This window comes from Eretmochelys imbricata, chromosome 7 (assembly GCF_965152235.1).
Source record: "Eretmochelys imbricata isolate rEreImb1 chromosome 7, rEreImb1.hap1, whole genome shotgun sequence".
Classification (NCBI taxonomy): domain Eukaryota; kingdom Metazoa; phylum Chordata; order Testudines; family Cheloniidae; genus Eretmochelys; species Eretmochelys imbricata.
Window position 1 is genome coordinate 117161233 of NC_135578.1, and position 25923 is coordinate 117187155.

Sequence of the window (25923 nt, forward strand, 5' to 3'; positions counted from 1 at the left end):
ATAGTCTGCATTGCTTCCCCACGGAGCTACAGCCGAGGACAGAAGACTGAGATTATTTGGTTCAGACAAGGAAAAATATATCCCTTTCGCTCACCTTTTTGCTTTATATTGGCCCAGCTTCCTTCCCCAGCAGGTACGGATCCCAGTGCACCACTTGGGATGCTGACGCTTTGATGCCAATGTTGTACCAGGACTTCATGGCCAGCAGAGGACCATCCCCTGTGGTGGCTGGTTCAGCCTACACAGCTGACTCCACTCCAGTGTTTGAATTGGAATTGGAGGTGAAGGCAATCGATAATTTACCCCAGAGCCTGGATCAGTCTTCATGGCTGTGCTGGGGCAGTGAAGAGGTTCTCTGCTTCCACCATAACATCTCCCAAACCTCGGTCTGCAGAGTTTCTTCTGAGGGGAGAATGGGGTGGCCCATCCTGGCTGCCTCCTCCTGGTGGATGATTTGGATTTCTTGTGTTATGAGGAAACTGCTAGTTATTTTGCAGCACGGGATGGCTCCTGATGGCAGACAGGGAAGAAGGGGTGTGTGTGTGTGGTTCATTCTGACTACTCAGGAGTGTGGGGAGATGGGTTACCTGAAGTGTCTAGGAACTTCTTCCTTCTGAAGAGGGGAAGGAATGGGGGAGGCAGGGGAACTGTGCTGAAATGGGGCCCGGGGGCGTATGTTGAAGAATGGGCAGAGAGGAGGAATACACTCATCCACATCCCACGGCTCAGGCGCTGTGCAAATTCCAGCATTCAGGGAAGAAGTTGGAGCCGACCGATCTGAACTGGCGCTTTCTGTTGTCATTCAACAGCTGCATTGGGCCGGAAGTGTTAAAATGACAGAACAAACAATTTTTCATTTAATTCAATAGGCCGGTTCCGGAGACCAACAGGGCTTTGTCTGGGAATGAGATCTACCTCCTGGATTCTGGCGCTCAGTACAAGTAAGTGGAAGAGGGTTGCTGTAATTCTTGTTTCAATTAGAATAAAAAAACTTTTAGGGTGTAATCTGTAGGGCGGGAATCTCCATTGCTTTGGTGAAGCTTCTAAAGGGCAAGATTTGGTGCTGACTAAACAACTTGATGAGCTCTTATTTTTAAAGAACACCTGTCATGCAGGTCTTGTCTCTGTGTCCTGAGCATAGCAGTTGGTGGGAAATTGCACAAGAATGTTTAAAAATAAAATAGTTTCTAGGCCACACACTTTGACTTTAGCTGGGGTCACTGGACTGTGACAGGAATAGGTGGCTTTGCTGGCATTCGTAAAGGGGCAAAAGTTTCAATGGGCTGTTATCATTATTAGGGCTCACTGATATGACAGTTTACAAAACTGTCATCAGGTTGCCGCCCCCTGGGCACCACGTCATGGCTGGGCCCAGTGCTGCTGACGCTCTGCCCCCGTGTCCCTCATGCTCTGGTGGCTTATGGCTCGGCCCTCTGGCTGGGTCACTGTGAAAGTTCATCCCTCCCCTCCCTTTCTGGATAGCAGAGTTTAATGTCACATTCTCCAAAGGAGTTAGAATCCCAGCTGGGAGCCCCCCTGAGGTTATCCATCCACCTGACCTCTGGGCTCAGCTTTCAGACCCCTTCCTTCCCCTCAGATGGGGCACCTCTGCCCTGGCCTAGCTTAACAACCATCGGCAGGTCCCTGATGAACCCAAACAGTGCAATGTCTGGCCTGCCTTCTCTCCAGGGAGGTTCTGACTGGCCACAGCCCCACTCAGTTCTTGGCTTCAGTAGACTCCTCTCCGCAGGTGAGAGTGGCTGGACTGCCCTCTTTCCTAGCCAGCAGCAACCGAGCAAGCTCTCCCCTTTCCAGCCCCTTTCTGCAGCTCAGGTTGGGCCGATTGTGCTCGCCACAGCTTGTTAACCCTCCCCAGTCCATGTGGGATTTATGTACCCCATCACAAGAATGGACAAAGAGGGATTCCCTGCCCAGAAGATCTTGCAGTTGAAAGGTAGGATGGTGCCTGAACAAGCTGGCTGTGCCAGGTCAGGAGCAGACCAGGGAGGGAGATGTGACTCTTAGTTACAACTAATCTTTGATTCTCCCGTAGGCCCAACGAGGATGTCATCTACTAATGCTCTTGGCCAGCAGCAGGTTACTTCGCCCTCCAAGCTGTCTCAGCTCAGCTAGCTGGTGCCCTGGGAGCAGAATCAAATCCCTGTCCATTCCCCACTCCCATGTGTGGGAGGGTGGGGTTACAGCCCTGCCCACCTGCCCCTACACTTCAACTAGTGATGCAGATAGCCTGCGCAACAGAGTAAGGACATGCTGGGCAAGTAACCATGCTGCCCACTGTTAAGATGATGCCAACAGAGGGCTGTGTCCAGGACAAGGGAGTACTATTGTGTATTCACTTTAAAACCTAGTGTTTGCTTCTCGATGACCCATGGAGTCATGGAGATTGAATTCCTGTCTGATCCCTAGAGGTAGCTAAGGTATGAGCCATACTGCTGGGGAAGCTTAGTGCATGCTGTACTTGTTTGATCGATCAAATTGGTGGCCTACGGCTCTGTGGCTGTTACACCAGGATCTTTCACAAGCCCTAACTAAATACATTAAAGGCGCTTTGTTCAGCAAGGGAGTGGGGTGGACCTGATCTCTCCTTTGAGAGGAATTGTCTCTTTGGCGCTTTGGCTATTGTTAGCAGTCATTTATAAAGGGCTTTGAAAAGGAAGCACGTGAACATACTTTGATATGATTTTTACAAGTTCTTCTCTTCCCCCCGCCCCCGCAGCAGACTAATTAAAAATTCCTTTAGTGTCACAGTGTAAAGCAGCCCCTTGAATAAACTATGAGTTAGACATTGATGGTATTTCTCACGGTACGGGGGCAGAGATGCTGAGTTTGCCACTGCTGAGGAGTTAAATTCTGAATGTTTTAGGAGTCCGACCTGTGTGGGCCAGGGTCAAATGTATGCGTACGGATTGACAGTTCAGAAATAACTAGTGACTTGGGGTTGAATGCCAAACTGGAGATACCTTATGGGGTCTCATTTTCAGAGAGCAGGACTTCAGTGCTTTCTGAAAGATCAGGGTCATTTGAGGGTCTCAAACTGGGCAGCCCCAATCATTACTCACTTCCGAGTATTTATCCCATGGTTAAAGGGGATTTACGTGTCTTTTTGAAGCCATTAGATATCACTTATGCATCCGTTTTTGCATGCAGTTGTGGATTTAGTCTGCTTCAAAACCACCCTTGATACCAATGACAAGTAATGGTTCCTTCTCAGTAGTATTGAGCCGCATTTGAATGTCCATCAACACTGTTCCATACCGGGCATCAGTGTGTTCAGGAACTCATTGATAAGGTCAGATGGGACCACTATGATCATCTAGTGTGACCTCCTGCATAAATCGGGGTGTAGAACGCTTTGATTCAGTTACTGGAAGTGAGTAGCATTGCAGCTTTATTGTTGGGGTAAGATGTATTCTCTCCATTTGAGCTTGCGTTCTGTGACTTCATTTGCTCTTGTTTCAAAGGGATGGTACGACGGATGTGACTCGGACCATGCATTTCGGCACCCCGTCGGCTTACGAGAAGGTAATTGGACATCTTGTGTTTCGAGAGCCGGCTCAGGGCATTAGAGAGATTTTAATGATCGTTACTTTTTGAGGAAAAAGAAAAAGGTAAAAATGATACAAGTGGTAGAAAGCTACCTACTAACTGTGGAATCCAAGTAGCTCACTTGGTACCATCCATTTGCTAAAAAAATCGGTGAGGATTATTAGATTCCAAGGCCCGAAAGCACCATTGTGATCATCTCATCTGACCTCCTGTATAGGCCAGAGGACTCCCCCGAAACAATCCCTGGTTAAAAAGGAAGCTGTCAGGATTCAGAGCTCCAAAATGTAACCCAAGAAAATATAAAGAATAGCACCTTCCCCATCTCAGAATCCACGCTTCCCACCTGGAAAACGATCCGGCTGCCCCCGGAAAAGTTCAGTGGCAATGTGCCGAAAGCTCAAACCACCTTGCTGGGTAACTGAGCCTACCATCACAAAGCTCACATGGTAAGGTAGGGCATCAGGGGCTTGTCTAACAAAGGAGTCGCACTGGTTTCGCTTACGTGGGTTTAAAAATCAGCTCTTCGTGTGGATGCTGTGACAACACATCCTCAGCAGAGCACCCCCTTTCAGCATTATGTGACACAGTAGCCACGCAGCCTCAGGTCCCCGGCTGGGCTTCCCCTGCTCCGCCTAGCCTCCAGCGCCTTCTGGGGTGCAGAGATTTAGGCCTGCTCTATACTAGAAAATGAGGTCAATTTAACGACGTCGCTCAGAGGTGTGAAAAATCCACGCCCCTGAGCCGTGTAGGTAAGCCTACCTAAGTCCCCGGGGAGACAGCTCTAGGTACAAGTGCCTGGCCTTAGCCAGCCTTCTGTCCCACATCTGCTCTCTCTCTCTGCCTGTTCCTTCCCCAGCTGAGCCTGGCTCTAAACCCCTCCCTGGAAGCCTGACTCCTGCCCCGGTTGTCTCCATTTGGGCTGCCTAAGTTTTCTGGAGCTCATTAACCCCTTCCTGCCATCCATGGAGGCTTGGGTCCCCCATTGCAGAGGCTCTTATATTGGTTTCAAACTGGCATACTCTGTTATAAGCCAGTTTTAAACTGATATCAGAGAATTCACACTGGGATTTCAGCGATGCCACTAAATCTGTTTAAAATCCCATCGTTAGTTAAAATGAATGCAAATTTGCATTTATACCAGGCCTGTCCGTCTAGGTACTTTCAGTAGAGCTCCTGTTTTATGAACTATTGAGGCGTTCATATAATCAAAAAGTTCATAAAAATAGAACATCTTAAAATTACTGTGGGTACGGTGCATAAATTGCCATATGGGTGCAATGCATCGCATCTTGCCTTTCAAGCCACTAGAAAGCTATTTCCAACATGCTGAAGGCATAGGACTGTCAAGGGATGTCGACTTGTTCTTGGACATCATTTTCTGTTATGAGATTTATTTTTTGCCTGCTGTTGGGAAAAATGGTTTGTATAACTGGTGGTTCATAAGACTGGTGTCCACCTGGCATTTGGTTTGGAAGGCTTCAGTCCAGTCATTATTAGGGCCCTACAAAATTCACGGTCGTGAAAAATGCGTCACGGACCGTGAAATCAGATTTCTCCCGTGAAATCTGGTCTTTTATATAGGGTAAAAGTATACAAAAGTACACAGTATTTCTGAAACTGGAGGTCTTGACCCAAGAGGGGGTCAGCGCGGAAGTAAGGTCGGCAATACTGCAATCCCACCACAATAGTCTTGCGACCCTCTTTTGGGTTGGGACCCTCCGTCTGAGAAACCCTGAGTCTTAACGGCTTTACATGTTTATATTTTACATTTACATTTGCCATTTTATATTTGTTACAACACCGTGAAATTTAAGATTTTGAAAATGCGATGTCCGTGCGATTTACAAAAATGGACCATAAATTTGGTAGGGCCCTCGTCATTATTGATCCTCTCAGTCTGTATCTTTGTTCTCATGCTTTGCTTTAGCATCACCTACTTTATGGGTCTTAGCTGAGCCTCTGTAACGCTCTGCTGACCTAGAACATGCAATCCTGTTTTCAAAGCGAAGAAGGAGGTTGCTTTTTATCTTCACGTTACTCAGTGCTTTTCATTGGCAGGAATGCTTCACCTACGTCCTGAAAGGTCATATCGCTGTGAGTGCAGCCATCTTCCCTAACGGAACCAAAGGTTGGTCACTTGCTTTGTCTCACTTCCTTCTGCAGCAGATGGCTCAGACAACTGAGGTGTTTAGAGAATCATATGACCATTTACAAGAATATTATGCTTGACAGATACAAATGAAGTCGGCAGACATGGAAGTTTTGTCTTTAATTGTGTTTCTTTGTATAACCATACATTGCGTCATATTTATTGATCTAGCTCCTTTAACACCATTTGGCAATGAAACTCTTGGACTGGAGTGAAGGGAATTTGTATCTCTCTCTCACTCTAGTTGCACGGGTGTAATATTTTTATTGCTGAGTTGGATAGCAACAAATCACTGGCCACCTAGAACTTTACAGTTGTCTGGGTACTGTATAACGTGGCCACAGCCTGAGCAAGCAGAGATCTCAGATCGCCTGCATCGAAAGCAGAGGTGTTCATCGCAAGCTAAAAGAGAATCTCTTGTGGGTGTTAGCAGTATAGGGCCAATGACACACAAATAAGATATTCTGATTCCATCCTGTAGAGGGCAGTGGCACACACACATAGCAGCCAGTTCCTTGCAGTGTTGTTCTGTCTCACATAAGATACTCAACAAAGATGTCTCTTTTTCAGTTAGGCTCAGTTTGCATTTCTGATGTATTGCAAATACAGGCCAGATTTTCACACCTGGATGCTGACATTGGGCAGTCAAGCCCCAGATTCTGGTGCTCTAGGGAACTATTAGGCATGTGTGTACCAGGGTGAGGGAAGGCCATTTTGTCCTCTTAATCCCATCCCCAATTCTTCTGCCTCCAGTATACCTACAGCAACCACCTCCGTGGATGAGCATTCTGCAGGGGCATTCAATCTCTGGATACTCTACTGAGAGAGCCAGGGGCTGGTGCGGGTTGTTTTTATGAGGCAGACACTGTTCTGAAAGGCCAGAGGATGTCGACCCTGGAATTCTGTAGCTGGGAAGAGACTTGGCTTGCTACCCTTGATGCTGTGAGTGATGGTATCACTGCCCTGAGACACTCTCTCCTAGTTCACAGTAGGCCCTTTATATATACCTGGTCCAGCTCCCACTGGGCTGGCCGCAAAGATCTTTCACAATTAAATTAACTCAAATGCAAAAAGCCTTGATTGCAAAAGTTCTTCCTCCCAGTGTTCTTTTGGGGGTAGTTTCTAGCTATCTTTCCAAGCCTGGGAAGGGCACTCCGGGTCACCCCTTTTCCTCCCAGTATTGAGGGTCTATGGCAGACATGCCCTTTGTATTGTCACCTCTGCATAATGAGAACAGGGAACATTTTGTCTCCCTCTCCAGGGTTTTTGTCTTGATTGGTTGGGTGACTGATTGACTGGGAGAAAGGGGAGCCTTACCCGACCCTGCCAGTAAAAGCTCACCTCGGGCTCTTAAGTAAATAGTCATCTCTTCTCCCCAAGACTCAGTCTTCCTCCAGGACCATTTCCTCTCTCCTCACATCAGCCCACAGGGTCTTTGTTTGGTTGAGTCTACTGTATTTGGAACGGGATAGCCTGGACCCCTATTCCTCTTTTTCCTTAAAGAGCCACTATACCCCGTTACAGGTCTGTTTTATAACTTGCACCAAGCCGGTGACTTGGTTCTCTCTTTCATTTATGCTCTGGTGTCCCGTGGTAAGATCTGCAGGTGCGATCGTCAAAGACTGACTTTGTGCAGCTGGAGCCCTCTCTAAATGTCTCTCTTTCGCTGGCTTGCAGGTCACCTTCTGGATTCCTTTGCCCGCTCTGCATTGTGGGACTGTGGTTTGGATTATCTTCATGGCACAGGACATGGAGTTGGGTGTTTCCTTAATGTGCATGAGGGTCCGTGTGGCATCAGCTACAAAACCTTTGCTGATGAACCCCTAGAAGCCGGCATGATCATTTCTGATGGTATTTAGTGTCCTTGACTATATTCTGTAGTCAGATGAAGACCGCTGTGTTAACAAGCTGCTTAGGGAACAAATCTGAAAAGCAATGAGGGTGGGGGGATGTTTCCTGCCTTTCCATTTGCCAAGTAATTCCTTGTTTAAGATATCTAGAGAGAGACCAAATCCCATTATACCTGGAGTCAGGTGTCTTAAGACCCCATCTTTCTATTGTGATACTACAGGCCTGATTCTGCTCTCACTTTCTCCTGGTTTACACCAATGTAACTGTTAAAGTCAATGGAACTATTGCTGGCAAAGCAGGTTGAGAGGCAAACCAGAGCCTCAGACATATTTTCCCATTCTTCAGTGGAAGGATGGTCTTATAGTGACCACATAGGAATGGGCAGCAGAACTTGTAGGACCTAATCCACGGACTATCTGTGTGTCCTTGGGGCAATTGTTTAACCTTTCTATGCCTCAGTTTCCTCCATGGGAAAATATGGGGATAATAATACTTAGCTACCCTGTGTATGGGGGCGGGGGTGGGGGGTTTGTGAGACTAAATTCATTCAAGTTTGTGAAGTTGAGATCCTTACATGGAGGCACTGTGTACAATGGGCACCCCTTAAAACAGACTGGGATGTTTTGGTGTGTGGTAACTGGATGAGTAGCGTTGGCAGAATTCCGGTGATTTAAACAGATGTGACACACACTTTGTATTCTTCTCTTGAGGTTGGAAGGTGACTCCCTAAACTGGGGCAGCCTGTCACCTTGCTTGGGCTGGGCATGCAGATTAGACGGAATGGGAAATTTGTTCCCCTCCGTGGGTGCCAGATGTCCAGACTATTTAGCTATGCAGATGAACTAAAGCCCCAGGAGGAAATTCACCTGTTGTGATAAGTGGCTATGCTATCCGGCAGGGAATTGACTGATTATTGTCTGTCTCTGCAGAGCCTGGGTATTATGAAGATGAGTCTTTTGGGATCCGCATAGAAAATGTGGTACTCGTGGTCCCTGCCAAAACCAAGGTGAGTGACTTCTGAGCGTGCTCAAGAAGCACCTTATCATTTCTCGGTGAGCTGGTGGTTGTAAAAAACACGAATCTCTCATGGATTTTGAATGAAAAGCCTGGAACTGGAAGCATGGAAGCAGGTCAATATTGCAGGCAGTGGTACCCACAGGTCTAGTTTTCCCACGGGGCTGGGTTACTGCACTTGCAAATGTTTCACTCAGGGAAAATGTATGAGGACTTTTCTCTGAAAGGAGACTGAGTCCCAGTCTCTTCCTGTAAACAGATATAATGAGGACAATGCTGGTGCTGCTGTGATCTGCACAGCTCACTAGAAAAGATCAGGCAAGGTTAAAATCTGTGCAGCAGAATCCTCCTAAGTGTCCTCTCTCTGCTCTGGAGATCCAGGGCTCGAGTCTCTGCATTCCAGCCTCTTTGTGTCACTGCGGGGTTGTAAAGCTAATGGGACCCTCCGCAGCTGGATTTTCCTAGGCATGGCAGGGTCTCCAGCTGGAGTAGAGCCAATATAGTCGGCTTCAACACCCACACCTGCCTGGTTGGGGGGATTATGCGTTCATTAAACACAGGTGCTTTCAAAAAGGAACATTTAATTGTCTGCTAAATCTCTTAGGGTGAAATGTCACTAGAATGCCAAAATAAGCAATTCCAGGTAGCTGCCCCTCTACAAGACGATCTCAGATTTGGGCTTCAGGGATCTGATCTGAAGCCCAAATGTAGACTTCCATTGACTTCAGTGGACTTTACGTCAGGCCCTCCCACATTTGGAACGCCAGCCAAATGTTTTCCCTTCTGAACCATGCGTAAGCCATGCCAAGCACCGGGGTTGCACATGTTGTACAGAACACTCCTATCCAGCTGGAGCAGGTTCCAATGACTAAGGATGTCTTTCCTCGTTCCTTTGCAGTACAACTTCTGTAACAGAGGGAGCCTGACTTTTGAGCCGCTAACCCTGGTTCCGATCCAGACTAAAATGATCAGTGTCCCTTTACTGACACAAAAAGAGGTAAGGGAAGTAGTGATGGAGGGGAGTGGACTCATTCTAAAGGGCCAAAGGTCTTTAGATCTCCCCTTCATCTCTCAGTAGACTACCTTCCTGCTGGCGGTGATTTCACTTTGGCAGCTCACCTAAACTAATCTCTGCTTGACTCTCCTCTTATTCCCTACGCTACCAGCCCTATCATGTTGCTACCTACTTCATTTCCTTTGCTTCAGCCCTTCTATAATGTTGACCCCCCCCCACCTAGAGTAGCCCTCCCCATCTCTTTTCCAATACTTGCCTTCTCTCCTCTTCCTTCCTACCCTCTCCTGACCAATAGCCCCACCCACGTTCCCTTTTCTGCATGCATGTTGCATGCAGTATCTTCATTGGCTGTCAGGCCCAAAATGGTAGCCCATATCTAGGTGTATAGTCCCATTCAGGGCAGTGTATGTAATGACTCCAGGGCTCTCAGGCCCAAGTATTAAAAAGTGGCCACTGACTTTGTTGGAGACACCCATTTTTAGAGATGCTAAAGTAGCCACGGATCCAACTGAAGGCAAAGAGCATCAGCACCTCTGAAAATCAGGTCCTAGGTGCCTCAGTTTTGATACCCACAATTACAAGCCATTCCTGAATATATGGGCCTGGCCCTTTTCCCTTCTGCTCTCATGACCCGGTCAGTTCCCCACTGAGAGCTGACGATGTTGCCCATGCAAAGTGCAGGATGAACAGATCAACCTCCGCTCCCCCTCTTCTTGATTTGCATTAAACGTTGCTCCTGTCCCTTTCTCTAGTGCGACTGGGTGAACGATTACCACCGGAAATGCAGGGAGGTGATTGGGGCAGAACTGAAGAGCCAAGGACGACACGAGGCTCTCCAATGGCTCATCAGGGAGACAGAGCCCATCACAAAAATGCATTAAAACCAACTTTTTACATGATGACAGAATCATTCAACCGTAAAATCCTCTATTCCCCCGTCCCTCGTTTTGAAAAATGAATGTGGATTGAGGAAGAGCCTTTGAGAACCATTTGGAAATAGGGAGGGAAGGGGGCTTTTTGTTTAGCTTTTCTTTTGTGGGGGGACAGGAGCGTTCCATCTGTGAACAAATTGTCTGATAATGAGCAAATCTCAAAAGTGAAGTCTTCTGCTTTTGCAATCTGGGCCTTGCTGAAACAATCACTCGAGGAGACAATAACTGGAGTGTTTTATACATTTTGATTTATCACTGTGAAAACCCAGTGGTTTTACATTCTTGGGTTCCAGTTGCCAATACACTGCTGATGTTAACTGTTATGCTTATGAGCCTGTGTTTCTGATCAGCTAATAAAAGCTTCAGAGCCCTGCTTTGGTCTGTTGCCTTCAGTCTCCCTGGTCTGTCAGTGATGTAACGGATTTAATTGGCCGTTAAACTCAGAGCCAACCCCAGTCCTCACCCACCACGGGCACACCTGGCTCGAAATACATAGACACACCTTTCCCTTGGAGTTGGGGCAGGTGTTAAGAAACATCATAGGAGTATTCTACTTTGTGGCAGATCTCTGCACAGCATTGCAAACAAAACCCTATGGAGGTGTGTGAATGCAAAAGGCCACAGCTGAACCGCCTGCCCGTAGGCTATAGTATTGGTCTGTCTACTTATATGGAGCCAATCAATATAGCAGTATATAAGAGTACAGTGTCATGGAATCATAGCCCTTCCTGTGGTAGGTGTTTAAAGCAAACAGCTAAGGTGGACACGAACCAAACAGGCTTTCACAATGCGTTGTGTTCATAGCTCAAGTTCCAGCTCAGTCTGCCTTTGTTTACCAGGGATTTGCTCTGTCTGGATCTCAGTACAACACACAGACATCTAGTGGCTAAACAATAGACTGCAAATAAACATTATGCACAAGTGCCCTGCACCCTGCCTCAGTGATGGAGAAAAAAATCCCATCGCTCAGTGTTTTTTGCAACGAAAGCAGAGTTAGACTCATAATGTGTAATGATATTGTCACACGATCTTCACTAAAGCACTTGAATTAACAGTCCAGCCTCTCGATGGAAACAAATTGTGAAACCTCTTAGAAACTCCAGGAAAACCAAGAGTTTTTCCAGCCAAGCCGTAGGTCTGATGATGACGAGATGCTGCCAAGCCCTTGTAGCTCAAATGTATTTCAGTAATTTTTTTAAAAGTGAAAACAGTAATTAAGCCACATTAAATGACATAAGTTTGTTTAAATATTCCTCAGCAGTGCTGGAAACCCAAATGCGGTGCAGGTGCCTGAGAACCTGCAAGTGAAACTGACTAGAAATAGGCAATGAAACCAATCAATCTCATCATTACACAATCCAAGCTGAGGAAAAAACCCAAAGTGAAAAACATTAAAAATCTGAGTGGCTGGCTTTTTCAAATTCACTTTATCCAAGGCATAAAAACTTAGATGCATGTTTTTTTTTCCAAGTATTACTTTTATCTTGATTGTGTCCCTGTAAGGTTATGATAATATTTCAGTGCAAATCAGTGTTATTTTTTTCTTGTGTGCACAGTTTTAGTGGCATTATAATCCTGGGTGAGAAATGTCTTGCTTGCCTTTATTGGGTGCTTCTTTGCCAAATACCTGACATGTGATATGACATGTTCAAAGTTCATACAAGTGCTTTCTCAACAAATCATCACATGGAGACGAATCTGTGTTAATTGCCATCCAAATTAACTTGTGCACAGCTGGGAATGAATGATGAGAGAGGTACCTGTTCTATGCCTGCAGCCATACTGCCTCGTGTTGTGATCTTGTCTGATCTCAGAAACTAAGCAGGGCCAATAGTTGGATGAGACACTTTTAGGGAAATCCCAGCTGTGGAAAGCAATGACCTTGCTAGCTGAATTAGGTATCATGTATGGAGACAGGCTGCTGCTGAATGACCAAAGACTGAGATGTAAAATGAAGATCCTAGGCACCTGTAATTGTTAAACCTCCCAAAAATAAGGCAGTTCAAGGCCTTGGAGTCCTGCTCAGATTCCAATCTGCATTAGCTACTTCCTGCCAACTCCTTGGCTTCAATTGATCACACTCTTCTTCTTTACTTTGTCTCATGCTCCACGAATAGAAAGACAGACACAGGAGCCCTGATAGCAGACTACCAAAGGTCAAATATAGTAGCCAAGAGTGAGGCATGTCCCCTGTCCTGCATTGATGGGAAGTTGTCCCTCTTGCATGGTTGCTGTTAGATACCAAAAGTAGGGGACAGCAGGGAGAAGTGAAGTCTTCTAGCTGGAGCTGGCAGAAAAATGCCAATTGGCTTTTCATGGGGAAATTTTTAAATACTTCAGGGTTTTTTCCTTAAAGTTCCCACAATTTCCCCCCAGTTTTCAGAGAAAACTCAAAAATTAAATTTTTTTCTGGTTTTTGCTTTTCAGTTTCTGCTCCTCCCCCCCTTTTTCAGTGTCACAATGTAAAAGGGGGAAAAAAGGAAGAGCAGGGAGTGGGAAACAGGGAAGGAAGAGAAAAGGCAAGAACCTTCCCCCAAACTCTGAAAAACAATTAAATAGTTTTGTTTGTCTATCAAAAAACCTCCCCAAAAAAGAAAATTTCACATGGAAATTTCATTGGAAATTTTCCTTGGGGAGGTACGAAAAAGGCTAATTTTGGTAGAAAAATTTGAGGGCAAATTTTCAACCAGCTCTATTTCTGAATGCATTTTCTACCACGTTGGGCATATGATCATTTAAGATCATGCCACAAGGCCAACTTCTGTTATAGTCGAGCATGTTACTGCAAGAGTTATGGCGGGAATAAACCTGCTGTTCTGATGATATCATTATATTGACTCCCCGCTGTGACATCAATCTCAGGACACCCAGAACTGTGGGCCTCTGTGTTACCCCTCTGCCATCTCAAGGGAGTGCTTTGTTGCTGCTAAGCTCTAAGTCAGGTTCCTGTCTGCCTTGCCAGCAAATTCTTCAAGACTCTGTCAGTCTAAAGGTGGCCTTCCCGGTAACAATCAGTGAGCCAGAGTTCCCCAGAGACATCTCCCTGCTGCGTCTAGTCCTTCTCACTGGCTGTGCACAGAAATGATGATCAAGTTTGCTGCATCCAAAGAGACCGAGCACTCGTCAGCCTATAAGGTTCGCTGAAGGCTTGCATGTTCTAATACAAAACCGTCTCAATGTTGTGTAATAAAACAAGAATCAGTTTGTTAACAAAGAACAGAGATTTAGGTGATACTAAGCAAGAATAAAAGACAGGTATGGTTAAAAATCAACCAAAGCACACTCTCTAGTGACTAAAATTTTATCTTAGAAAATTACAATCTTTGCCTAAAGAGTTTTCTTACTGACATCAAGTTATCAGTATCCCTAGCTCGCCAGACTAGGGGATCCAACTTTCATAGGCTCAGTGTCCCCTCAGTGCTGCATAACTAAAAGGTCCTTTTGTTCCCCTTATTTTACCCAAAATCGAATGTCTCTGCTGCAAGTGTCAGTAAGGCTTCCTAGGGTGCAGATTCTGTCCCCTAGAGTGAGTGTTAAGCTGTCGTCGCTGTAGCCTATAGGTATAAATAGGTAAGTTATAGGTACAGATTAAGGCAGTAATGCAAAAAGTCTATGGGTCCCAAGCCTGTAAAGACAATAGCTTAGCCAAACTAAGGACAAAGGCCTAATGACTTGACATGAGTCACTCATGTATGACTCTAGAGCATGCCGTGAGGTTATAAGTCAGTGTTGCTAAATGGCTGACCAGTAACCACAAGTTGTCATTTGGTATCAGCTTCAGCTGAGTTAAGTTAGGAACCTCAGCAGATGTCTGACCCCAAGCTTGCCATAGTAACTAACTGCCGTATATGCTAATAAGCTTGAGGTGAAAGACCCAGTGACCTGTGGGTAAGGTTAAGATTCTGTCATGGGTATTTTTAGTAGAAGTCAGGGACAGGTCGTGGGCAATAAACAAAAATTCACAGAAGCCTGTAATTTGTCCCCAGTTTTGACTAAAAATAGCCTGGGAATGGGGGGGAAACAAATAGAGCCCTGCCGGGGGCTTGCAGCTCCTAGGGCGGAGGCTGGCCACTGCTGCTCCAGCCCCAGGAGTGCTGACCCAACCCCAGCTGCTGCTTCAGCCCTGGGTCCAGTGCTCTGGCGGCCCCCAGGGCTGACAGCTGCTCCCGCCCTGCCCCAGAAGAAATCGTGGAGGGCCTGGAAAGGCACGGACTCCGTGACCTCCATGACAGAATCGTATCCTTACCTATGGGAGAGGGTCAGCCCAACACAAGTCGGGTGATGAAATGCAGAAAAGGAAAAGGGGCTGAACCCCCTGCTGACTATGCATTTGGCACGGGGGGTGGGGGGGTCAGTGTAACACATTATAAAAGCTGTGTCCTAGCCTGCGTGCCTGGGGAGACGCCAGGATGCCGACCACTGGTGGTCATGAGAACGATGATTAACACATCAGGTTTTTCCACAAGGGATGGTATGAGTACACGGATGCTCAGCTGAGGGACATTTTGACCATTCTGTATTATCTGTCTACATTTCTGGGTAGGTATGTTTGTGCTTTTGCTACCTGTGATAATAAAACTATTACAAGGCTAGAACACCTTTCCTAAGTGTGATTGTTTCTCTTGTGCACACGGGGTCCTCGTCATAACTCGAATACTGCTGGGTCTCATCACGAGACAGAACCCTGCCAAGCTATGGAGTGTTAATTAGCTTTTCTAATTCATCACTATAACTAGTACATGACCAGTATATTAGCCAGCATCTTCCCCATGTGTTTAGCTTGATGGCTTTACGTAAAGGCACTTTCATTGTCCTCTGCCAGTAGTCAAGCTGGTCGGACAGGTAAATACACCTTCCTTTGTCTAGGGCCGGCTGGCTTTATGCACCGCTGCTCAAACCCATTTCCAGCACACATCTATAGGTCTTTGTACACAACCAGCACATAGAGAACACAACGATGTCTGGGACCAGCATGTCCCCAGTTTACACACAGTACCTTACATGACACCTTGGAGCTACATATGATGACAACAGCGTGTTGGGGCTATGAGTGTGTTGGGCCTGATGTGAGTTACAGTACTGGGGCGGGGGGACGCTCTGCCAGCTGGCATTGAGGGGATCTCAGTGTCACACCCATTGAAGTCAGTGGGTAGTTTTGCTTAGCCACTGATCGCACCGTACGGCTCAAGCTTTTGGGGCCAGCACCTCAGATGACGTGAACTGGGGCAACACCATCTCAATGGGGCAATCCCAGTTCACATCATCTGAGGCGCTGGTGCCCTGTGCATACAAGTATTGCGACTGGAATAGTAAGAATATTAGCAAGCTGGAGGCATTCTCCAACTGCATTTGGGGGCTGTCAAGTTTTTTGTTGCCCTTCCCGTAAAAATGTTACACGAGGAGCCGGTGCTTATTTTTCCCCTAGGAAAATCCTCAATCAAAAATCATGACCGGAGCTTGGGCACTGAATAGTGGCAGCATGCCCAGCGCTAGCCAAGGTTTTCCAGACAAATAGACCATTTCTCCTTGAGTTGGAAGCTTCGTGTTCATTTATCACAGGCAGAGAGCTCCGACAGCCTGTAAGTGTTTGAGTAGCTGTCTCCTATGAAATCCTGCCCTCTGCTCACTCTTATCTTGAGTGTCCCTGGCAGTGGCGAAATTCAGTTGTTTTGGAGCTTAAATGGCTCATTACTCGTCTGCAATGGAAACGCCAATATTTGCTCACGTGACTATTAAATCTGTCACTTCCCAAGGCAGCAACTGGCCCTACTTTTGATTTAAACAGACCAGGCCTCAAAAAACCAAATGTGTCCAAGAATAGTGGGATTTAGGAGCACCTTGGCAAATCCACCTAAGTCAGTTTGGCATTTAGGCTGAAAAAGATAAATTAGCTGAGAACACCCTATACAGTTGGAGAGCCAGGCTACAAAATGGCAGCATCCCAGAGAACAGGAAAGATGGAGAGGCTGGCTTCCCCACTTTATATGCAGTAGTTGCTCTGCCTGACCAGTTTACTGATTAGTGAACCTCTTATAGGGACTAGCCCAAAGGTGATCATAACTTGTTGTCTTCATATGGGGCAAATTCCTTCTCTAAATTACATGGAGCTGTCAGGGGCTTCCCATATACAGGGCATACCACAGGGACTGTTTTTGAAGCATCCCAGGGGTTGTTAGCAGGGGGTTGAATGAGGAGATGCTGATGCACAGGGTTTCCATGGAACTGGGAGAGTGGGGCACCAGTGGATAACAGGAGAGCTGTAGACTTGAGCAGGGTGGTTTCAATTTTTTTTATTTAAATGCCCTAATGAACTCAGTATAATGAGCAGTGGTACATTCCAGCTTGGTGCTTACGTGGCCCCATTCACCATAGTACATGAGCACCTCATAATCATTAATGGATGTTTATCCTCACAATTCCCCCACCAAGACCATTACCTCCATCTTACAAACAGGGAACCGAAGCACAGGGTGACTTGACTAGGGCCATACAGTGAGTCTGCAGCTGAGCCAGGAATTGAACACAACTCTCTTGAGGCCTGGACCAGGGTTCTTTCCATGAGCCCATCCTTCCTACTCTAATGTAATCTCCTCTAATGCCTTTCTATGCAGACAGCAACAAAGGGATGTGATAGGCTTCTGGGGGGTCTAAGGGCAACACCGTGTAGTGCTGTGTATGAGATCAGGCACATTTCCTTGCTCTCAGGGCATGAAGAGGCTGGGGAATCTGCTGAGATACTTAAATGAAGATGCCCACTGGTAGCTCCTAAGCGTGTTTTACATGGTAAGGACAAAACTCCCCATGGCTTTGGTTTTAATAGAAGTTACTGTAGTAATAAGAGACAAATGAAACAAGAGGGCATAAAAATGAATTGTGTTGATGTTTAATTAAGTTGCCTATTAACAGTTGTGTACTGGCCTGGAAGGATTTTAATGCAACAATTAAAATAAGGAGCTATTTTCTCAGCTTTCCGTCTTCTCTGGGGATGACCGCAAGAACAGCAGGCTGCTCAGATCAAGAACCATTTGTTTTCTTCTACCCAGCTTGTTAAAATTATTCTAAATTTGGCATGCAGCAGATGCACACAGATAAAAACCAGCCAAGACATTTCTCTCCTGCAAATTTAGGCATGAAAACAAGGACTCATTTTATCGTAGTCTAGGAGGCAAGAGTTTAATGCAGTCCTGGCTCTTTAAAATGCCTCCTGTTTTTACAGGAACTCAGTGTTATTCAGTGGAATTCACCCTGCAAGATGAAAGGAATTTTAAAGGGCCAGGACTGTACGATGCACAGTGAAGAACTATAGGGAAAATTGTTAAGGATTTTGAAAAAAACCCAAAACATTGTAGATGGGAAAAATCAAGGTCACATCACAGGCATGTTAATGAAGAATTAAGACTTTAATTGACGGTTGGGATATGGTGATATCTAGGACATTGCAATGAACTGGGGTGTGTGTGTGTTTAGTCATGTGCACCATTCCTCTCTGTTGAATGGAATGTCAAAAGTGTGGCTATGCAGGGTAGGTGTAGCTGTGTCAGTCCCAGGATATTAGAGAGACCAGGTGAGGGGGAGGTAATATCTATTTGTGGGCCAACTTCTGTAGGTTAGAGAGACAAGGTTTCAAGCTTACACAGAGCTCGTCTTCAGGCTGTCAGCGCCCCCATTAAAAGTGGAGTAGAGCTGCAACCTTATCTCATTGTGGGTTTTTTTTGGAGCCAAAGGTCAATTTTGATCCTTATTATTTTTATTTATTGATCATGGACCAGGATCCCATGGTGCTAGGTGCTGTACAAACACAAGGAGCTTGCCTAAGTGCTATAATATTACATGTATGCAGTTCACCAACGAGCTTACGTACACGGCTATGGCTTAGTAAGGACATACTGTGTGACTGCACTGAGACATCAGTAATGATCGATAATGCAGGGACGCAGTCTATGTCTAGCCAGGCACTTGTAATGCATGGTGATGGCAAGGTGCTGATAGAATGACTTTTGAAAGACAGTCCTAGGCCTCCTCACCCACTTGACGGAACCAGAAGTGTGGCTTTGGCCTTGTCGGTGGTGTAGATTAGCTCAGATTTCGGCAGCTGGGGGCGCTGCAAAGGGGCACAACACAAGTGTAGACAAGGAACACTGCGATGTATAATGGTGGCAGTTCCCCTGGGCTCTGGCAGAGGAAACTTATCTTTACATTAGGGGTCTGAACTGAAGCAGTTACACAAGTAGCTGATCACCGATGACTGAAATCAGGGCTAAACCACGGTATAGACAAGGCTTGAGCTTGTAAACCATTTTCTTGTGTTACAACCATGTACATGTAAAAAACCAGAATATAAGGACCTGTAACTTTATGACAACCTAGACAAATTAGAGGATTGGGCCAAAAGAAATCTGATGAGGTTCAACAAAGACAAGTGCAGACTCCTGCACTTAGGACGGAAGAATCCTAGGCACTGCTACAGGCTGGGGATTGACTGGCTAAGCAGCAGTTCTGCAGAAAAGGACCTGGGGGTTACAGTGGACAAGAAGCTGGATATGAGTCAACAGTGTGCCCTCGTTGCCAAGAAGGCTAATGGTATTTTGGGCTGTACAAGTAGGAGCATTGCCAGCAGATTGAGGGAAATGATCATTCCCCTCTATTCGGCATTGTTGAGGCCTCATGTGGAGTATTGTGTCCAGTTTTGGGCCCTACACTACAAGAAGGATGTGGAAAAATTGGAAAGAGTCCAGCGAAGGGCAACAAAAATGACTAGGGGGCTGGAGCACCTGATTTATGAAGAGAGGCTGAGGGAACTGGGATTATTTAGTCTGCAGAAGAGAAAAATGAGGGGAGATTTGATAGCAGTTTTCAGCTACCTGAAAGAGGGTTCCAAAGAGGATGGATCTAGACTGTTCTCAGTGGTAGCAGATGACAGAACAAGGATTAATAGTCTCAAGTTGCAGTGGGGGAGATTTAGGTTGGATATTATGAAAAACTTTTTCACTAGGAGGGTGGTAAAGCACTGGAATGTGTTACCTAGGGAGGTGGTGGAATCTCCTTCCTTCGAGGTTTTTAAGGTCAGGCTTGACAAAGGCCTGGCTGGGATGATTTAATTGGTGTTGGTCCTGCTTTGAGCAGGAGATTGGATTAGATGGCCTCCTGAGGTCCCTCCCAACCCTGATATTCTATGACAACACTCACCTCACTCATGTTACAGAAGAACAAAAATAAACAAATATTTGTTTTTGGAGGAACCTTTGTGCTGATTTGATTTTCTGAGTTAGCGTTGGACTTCGCAATCTTACTCCATTAAAAAATGGGAACTTCAGTCAAGTGATCTGTTTAAAATGAACACAGAAGCCATACAATCATTCTCAACCCAAGGAGAGAAAAATATCCGCAGTCTCAATTCACTCATCTGTGATCCATGCCTTCCCCATTTGCTTAAAAAGGCAAAGCATCTAACACTATAACTCCCTAAATATTCTATAGCCCAAGATCCTTCTGATGTTTGAATTACTCCAGAAATGAAACTAGCAAATGGAATTTTTTAAAAAAATGTGACAGAGCACAATGATTTCTGAATCACGCTTTATAAATAGCCAGAACTCTTGCCTAGGTCTGAACTAGATAATGAAGTAATTTAGTCAGCAGATGGCGCTCTTTGTTTCAATGTTAACTGCAGATGGCCTTTGATAAGAAAGTAGGTCAGCTGTTGAAATGTGTTTTACTACCTTAAATCCTAGAGCACGGATCCGCTTTCAGGGGATTTGCTGGCAGTCATTAGTATCAAGTGAACTCTTAGGCGTGGTCCCTCTCTATGGGCCCAGCTGCCCAGTCCTACAGACATGCCCTGCTTTTCACCGTACCACTGAAGTCTCATGGTAGTGAGCACTGTGCTGGGTAATGGGGGTGTTGTGGGACTGGGCCGCACATTGTATATCTGGGCATGATGTCCTAACCTACCCTCACACTACAATGCGGTTTCACTCCAGGACCTTGGAACATTGTTGTAACAGGGTAACAGTGGCTGGGGTGGCTCCCTGCCTCAGCTGTCCCTATTCAGGATTCCTTCAATAAATTCCATCAGCCCAGAGTCCTTAAAACATTTCCCTTCTGCATCAAAGGTATTTGTAGACTTCAAACCAAAAGCTGTCCTGGGGATTCCTCCCTGCGTTTGGCCAGCCACTCCCTGCCCTACCTGGCTGGAGTCTTCTGGGCCGTGAAGTCTCAAACTCTCCTACAGCCTTCTGCTTTCTGTAGCTCCGTTTGCTACAGCTTCCCCTCTGACTCTTTACAGAGATCATCTGGCCTCTAGGAGGCCTCATCACAAGGCAATTAATGAGGCACAGGTGGGCTGGACCATTCCCTCTTAAAGGGAACTGACTAGTCCACCCTCTGACAGTCAGGATACAAAAGGCCTAACACAACAAGATTGCACCAACGCTGATGTTAATCGTGGTATACTTTATGTTTCACAAGTGTCCCCTGCAGGATACTGGAAATGGCTCATCCAAGCTTGGACAAGATACAAGGTAGAAGGTGATCCTAGCCCTGGTAAAAAGTCCATGGTCCAGCCAAGGAGGCCTCTGTATATATGTGGAAACAATCAGCACATGCTGAGAAAGACTCTTTGTGTGTGTGTGAGTATATAACACATAAACTGTCTCAACTAACCAGGCAAGGGCCCAGCAAAATTGGTTCCTCAATAGGGATGGTCTTTTAATAGCAAAGGAGCAGATCAGAATAGAGTACAGGTGGGGATATTTTAGAGTGGTCTCAAGACAGTATGTTGCCTAATAAAAGTGCTCCCTTGTGGTCACTGTATATTGTTGTGCTGCTACCAATAAATAGCTGTCATGTTCCACTGCAGAGGTGGCTGCTTTTCAGTGCTGAATGAAGTGAAATCTGTGCATGGCTATCTATCCACCCAAGGGTCTAAGATCTGCCGTTGTTCCTCTCCACGGAGCAGAAAGAGGTTAGCTGAATGAAAGCCTTATACAAAATGTACAGCACGTGGCTGTAAAATTAACGAGCTACATGTCCACAAGTCTGTAACCTGACTGTACATGTGAAATGTTACTGGGGTGTCTGTTGGAAAACAAATGTGAGCTCCTACCTACTTCTTGCCTTCTCAGGTTTCCAGCTCTCCTGATTTTATCACAGGACTTGTGATATTTAGTTTTCCTTAAAGTTGCAGGTGCAGAAATCAAGAACTTGTGTGAAAATAATCTCAGTTTTTATCAGAAAAAGAGAGAAACTAAGTTTCGAACCCTGGTTGCAGAGAAAAACTTGAAATCTTGAAGCAAATGCATCCTAAAGGCTCAGAAACTGGAAGGCAAAGAAAAAGAGCCCAATCATTATTATTTTAAAAATAATCTCATGATTGTTAAAGCAATCTCATGATTGCTGAGGCCCTGATTCATGATTTTTGAGTGCAGTACTGCTTATGAATATGCGGTTCACTAGCCAAGTTGTAATTACAGATAAGATGCAGCTTTGAGACTTGAATTAGCTTCTTGGTAGAAGAAATGTAACACAGGTCTATAGGTATGTTCAACTGTTATTGAACAGGTGGGTGTTGTGTGTTTGATTTGGATGAACCTAGCTAATCAGTTACAACCCAGTGTCCTCCAGGAAGGCAAGACTCAGCGGCAGTAGCTGCTAGGAGGAGTGGTGGTGGTGGTTGGTTAAGCTATGGAGCTAGGACTTTGAGGGCACTTGCACGAATAGCAGTTCCCTTCCCAGGAGGACCATGTGGTCGGAATCTCTCTCTGGAATTCTCTGAGGAGAGATGGGCCCAGCATGCTGAAGAGACTCTGCAGCCGCAGTAGTAGCCACTGCCAGAAGCACGGCGGGCAGGGCAGTAGCCAGTTTCTCCCCAGTCCTGCTGTTCACCAAACAAGGACTTGGAGATCACATAGCCTCGGCGGACTCCCTCCCTTCTCACCTGCACCAAGGGCAGTACGCTGACTGCCTCAGAAGCCACAATGTTGTCAGTCGTTCTGGACTCTGCCAGAGGTCTTGTGGGATTGGGGACTGACCCCAATTGGGGATTATGGGAAACGGGGGTGAATGAGTAGGGAGATGGGCAGACCCTCGTGAGGGGGCTAGGTAATGGACAGGCCCTTCATGGCCTGTTTCCACTCTACCTGTCATCCCTCCTACACTGTTGTTATAGGAGCCCCATAGGGCTGACCACTCTGAATGACAGAGGGAGCAGCTGTAGGCAGATGGATCTCGGTTTAGTGTGATTTGCGCAAACTGCCAGCAGTTCTTCCAGCTGGACTCCTGCTGCACCGATTCCCCTGGAGTGAGGCCTTTCTGATTAATCACGTTGCGAGGCGGCGGCCAATGCAAAACTTGCTGATCTCTCCACACCCAACGTATGAATTTAATAAGAAAATGCTCGATCTTCTGCAAAACCTTAGGCCGTGGGTCAGGTCCAGGCCTAGTTCACCGAGCTACAGCCCACATCACTGTACAGAAACGTCAGACTCTGCAGAGGCAGAATTGGCCTGGTTCAGCTTGACCTAACAGTTTCTGTTCTACAGGGTGTCCGCCATTACTGAGAGTTTGAAGGGAGTTACTTATTAAAGTGATACTCAACACTGTTTAGGCCACAAATATCATTTTTCTTCTTTTCCCGCATCAGGATGATAGAAAACTAAATGTAACATGCTGGCCAAGTGTGCTGAAGCCCCAGCTAGTTCTCGGTCAACATAGATGATAAGAAATGACTACGGCTACCAGCTAGTAGAATTACTCCCTTTGTTCAAGTGGTGAAAGTCTCTGCTTCGGAGCTGGAGAGTCCAGGTGTAACCCCTGTTCATGGAAGCTCCTTAAGCAGACGTGAATAGAGGTGTAGCAATAAAAATAACAGTGGTAACCTTTCTTACTTTATCTGAGTAAAGATTCCCCTCTAAAGCTGGGAACCCTGCCCCAAGAACACTATATTCTAATTCTTATTAGCGTTACAAACATACATAGAAACTTCAGCTGAGATCAGCACTGTCTTATAAGTGCCGTATAAACACACAGTAAGAGACAGTCCCTGCCCTGAAGAGCTGACAATCTACATGCAGAGACATGGTGGAAGAAGAAACAGAGGCAAAGAGAAATGGAGTGACTTACACAGGGTCACACAGCAGGTTAGTAGCAGTGTCAAGATTAGACCTCAGATGTCCTGACTCCTAGCTCAGTGCTCTGTCTGTTGGACCATGCTGTTAATAGATGTTAAATAGGAAGTCAGCCTGAATGTAGAGAGAGATGAAATTGACTCGCCTGATGTCATGGTACCAACAGGATGAAATACAAATAGTAAACAAACAGCATACAGGGATTATAAAGAAAACTAGCTTTTATAAAAACGATTTCTTTCATGTTAATGGTCTAAAGTGCTGTTAAAATGCAGAGGAGGAATTTTTTGTTTCAACAAGTGATTTTTCTTTTGACCGTGTCCCCTTTTACTGTGCAGACTAGATTGAGTGGTCTCAGGCTGGGTTACTTTGCAGAGAGTTTGAAATACTGTTTTAACAATAAGCAGGCTCATTGTACATGTAACCAACCCAGATTTGGCTGACAGTGGCATCTGAACCCTGTGCTTTCAGAACCAAAAGCAGATACTGCTCCGGTTTGAGCTAAAACAATAAATGCCCTAAACTAGAATCTGAAGCAGACACCTAGACCAGTTAGGTGGACCAGCCGCTTGGGGAAAATAAAGACCCACATTCTCCCAGTTCTGGGTTACACACCCACTTTGGGCCCTATCATGCAATCAATTGCAAAGGGAAGCCTGCTTAAAAACTGATGCCATGAGATGGCCCATTGGATTAATTTTGTCTTCACACTCTCTAGAGATGGAGACTGGAGGAGTTAAATTGTGGGCACTTAATAATAACACGCAGCATCCCCTCAGCTCCCTCTTAATTACCCCCAGCAGCAGCATCTGTGTAGTCCACATCTCTTTGGTTATACAAATAAACTCAGTGGTTTTTCATAAGGATGCCACGATAAACAGCTTTGCTGCAGATGCCAAGTGGCTGAATTTCACTGCATCTAGCATTGTGGCTTCCACGTCACAGACTCTCTGCTAAAGTTTCTAGCTTCCTTTCACCAACACTGATTGGTCTGTGTTTTGTATGCGGCAGGGGACGCAGAGAGCGTCCTGAGCTGCCATTTGGATTGGGATCACGTCTCACTGTCAAGCGTCAGCATTGCTGTTGAGGTTTGAATAGAAAATTAGTGAAGCAGTGGTTGTTGAGAGCGCACACATTTTTCAGGGCAGGTTTATAGAGCTCATCTAGTGGGCGTGAGTGTCTCCCTTACAATCCAGGCAGTCAGCTCGGTTAAGTGCAAAGCTAAAGAAAGTATCCACTTCTCCTTGTATCTTATTAATATTTAGGGTCTGCCTTCAATTATTCATTTCTCTAGGGTGTGCTTTTCTCATCTCAGTGCTGCAGGATTGACTTGTGTAACTCCCCCAGGCATTGAGATAAGAACTTTCCCCTGCATCTGCCAAGTTTCAGCTCCAAGTGCAAGTTTACAGGCAAGCTATAAACTAGGGAGCTGAGGATCGGGATAGGAAAGTAGTGGTAGCCCCACTCCTTAGCTCATTTAAAATCGGTCTGGATAAAACACTAGTAAACGAACACTAGGGAATGATCCTATTCTGGTTGGAGGAGATAGGCTAGATCCGTGGCTTCCAAATGTCATTGGTTCTTGTACCACTCTCTTAAAAAAATTCTTGGGAAATGAATGGATCAAGCTCATGTCTGGAAACCCCTGGAGTGGCTCATTTATTAGATCTTTATTGTATGAAATAAAGGCACAAGTCCAAATCTTGAACCTCATTTAAGATTTGGGAGGTAGGATGGGGATCTTGTGGTTAAAGCACCCGATGAGGCCATAGGAGACCTGGGTTCTGTGGTCTCCACCACCGACTCTCTTAAGCGAGTTACTTAATCACGATGTCAATGCACCAATAGAAGGTGCTCAGTACTACGGTGATGACCGAACATGGTACAAGAGCCGAAATAGAAATAGAAATCTCCCTGACTTAGACTGAGAACTTTCAGGGCAGGGAGTGACCCTCACGATCTGCACATTGTCTAGCTCAATGGGATCCTGATCTCAGGGTTAGCATACTACAAACCACCAATATAATTAAAACAATAAAATATCCTCTCTTTTCCTAATCCTCAGTCTAGGCCCTTCCCCATCATCTGCTTTGTCTGTAAATCCATATCAGCTGTTCTGGACATCTCTATGGGAGCTCCCTGCTCTTTTCATCTCTGCCAAGCTTCAAGGCCTATGTATTCTGAGAGGATTATCCGTAGAAGACATGGGACAAACGGAGTCCAGAGGAGAGGGTGTCTGACGTTGGAACAGTTTCCTGGGGAAATATCCCT

At 45.9% G+C, this 25923-nt stretch overlaps 1 protein-coding gene across 8 annotated transcripts in view; it reads left to right on the forward strand.

Moving 5' to 3' along the window:
• Positions 1-10901, forward strand: part of XPNPEP1 (X-prolyl aminopeptidase 1) — a 44217-nt gene extending 33316 nt beyond the window's left edge. For 7 of the 8 annotated variants that reach the window (XM_077823199.1, XM_077823206.1, XM_077823200.1 and 4 more), the window contains 7 exons: positions 870-941; positions 3483-3543; positions 5626-5695; positions 7394-7567; positions 8497-8573; positions 9480-9578; positions 10349-10901. In XM_077823199.1, the coding sequence (XP_077679325.1) occupies positions 870-941; positions 3483-3543; positions 5626-5695; positions 7394-7567; positions 8497-8573; positions 9480-9578; positions 10349-10477 (682 nt within the window). In that variant the 3' untranslated portion in view covers positions 10478-10901. The other variant, XM_077823205.1, reaches the window with a different exon arrangement.
• The last annotated feature ends 15022 nt before the right edge of the window (positions 10902-25923 follow it).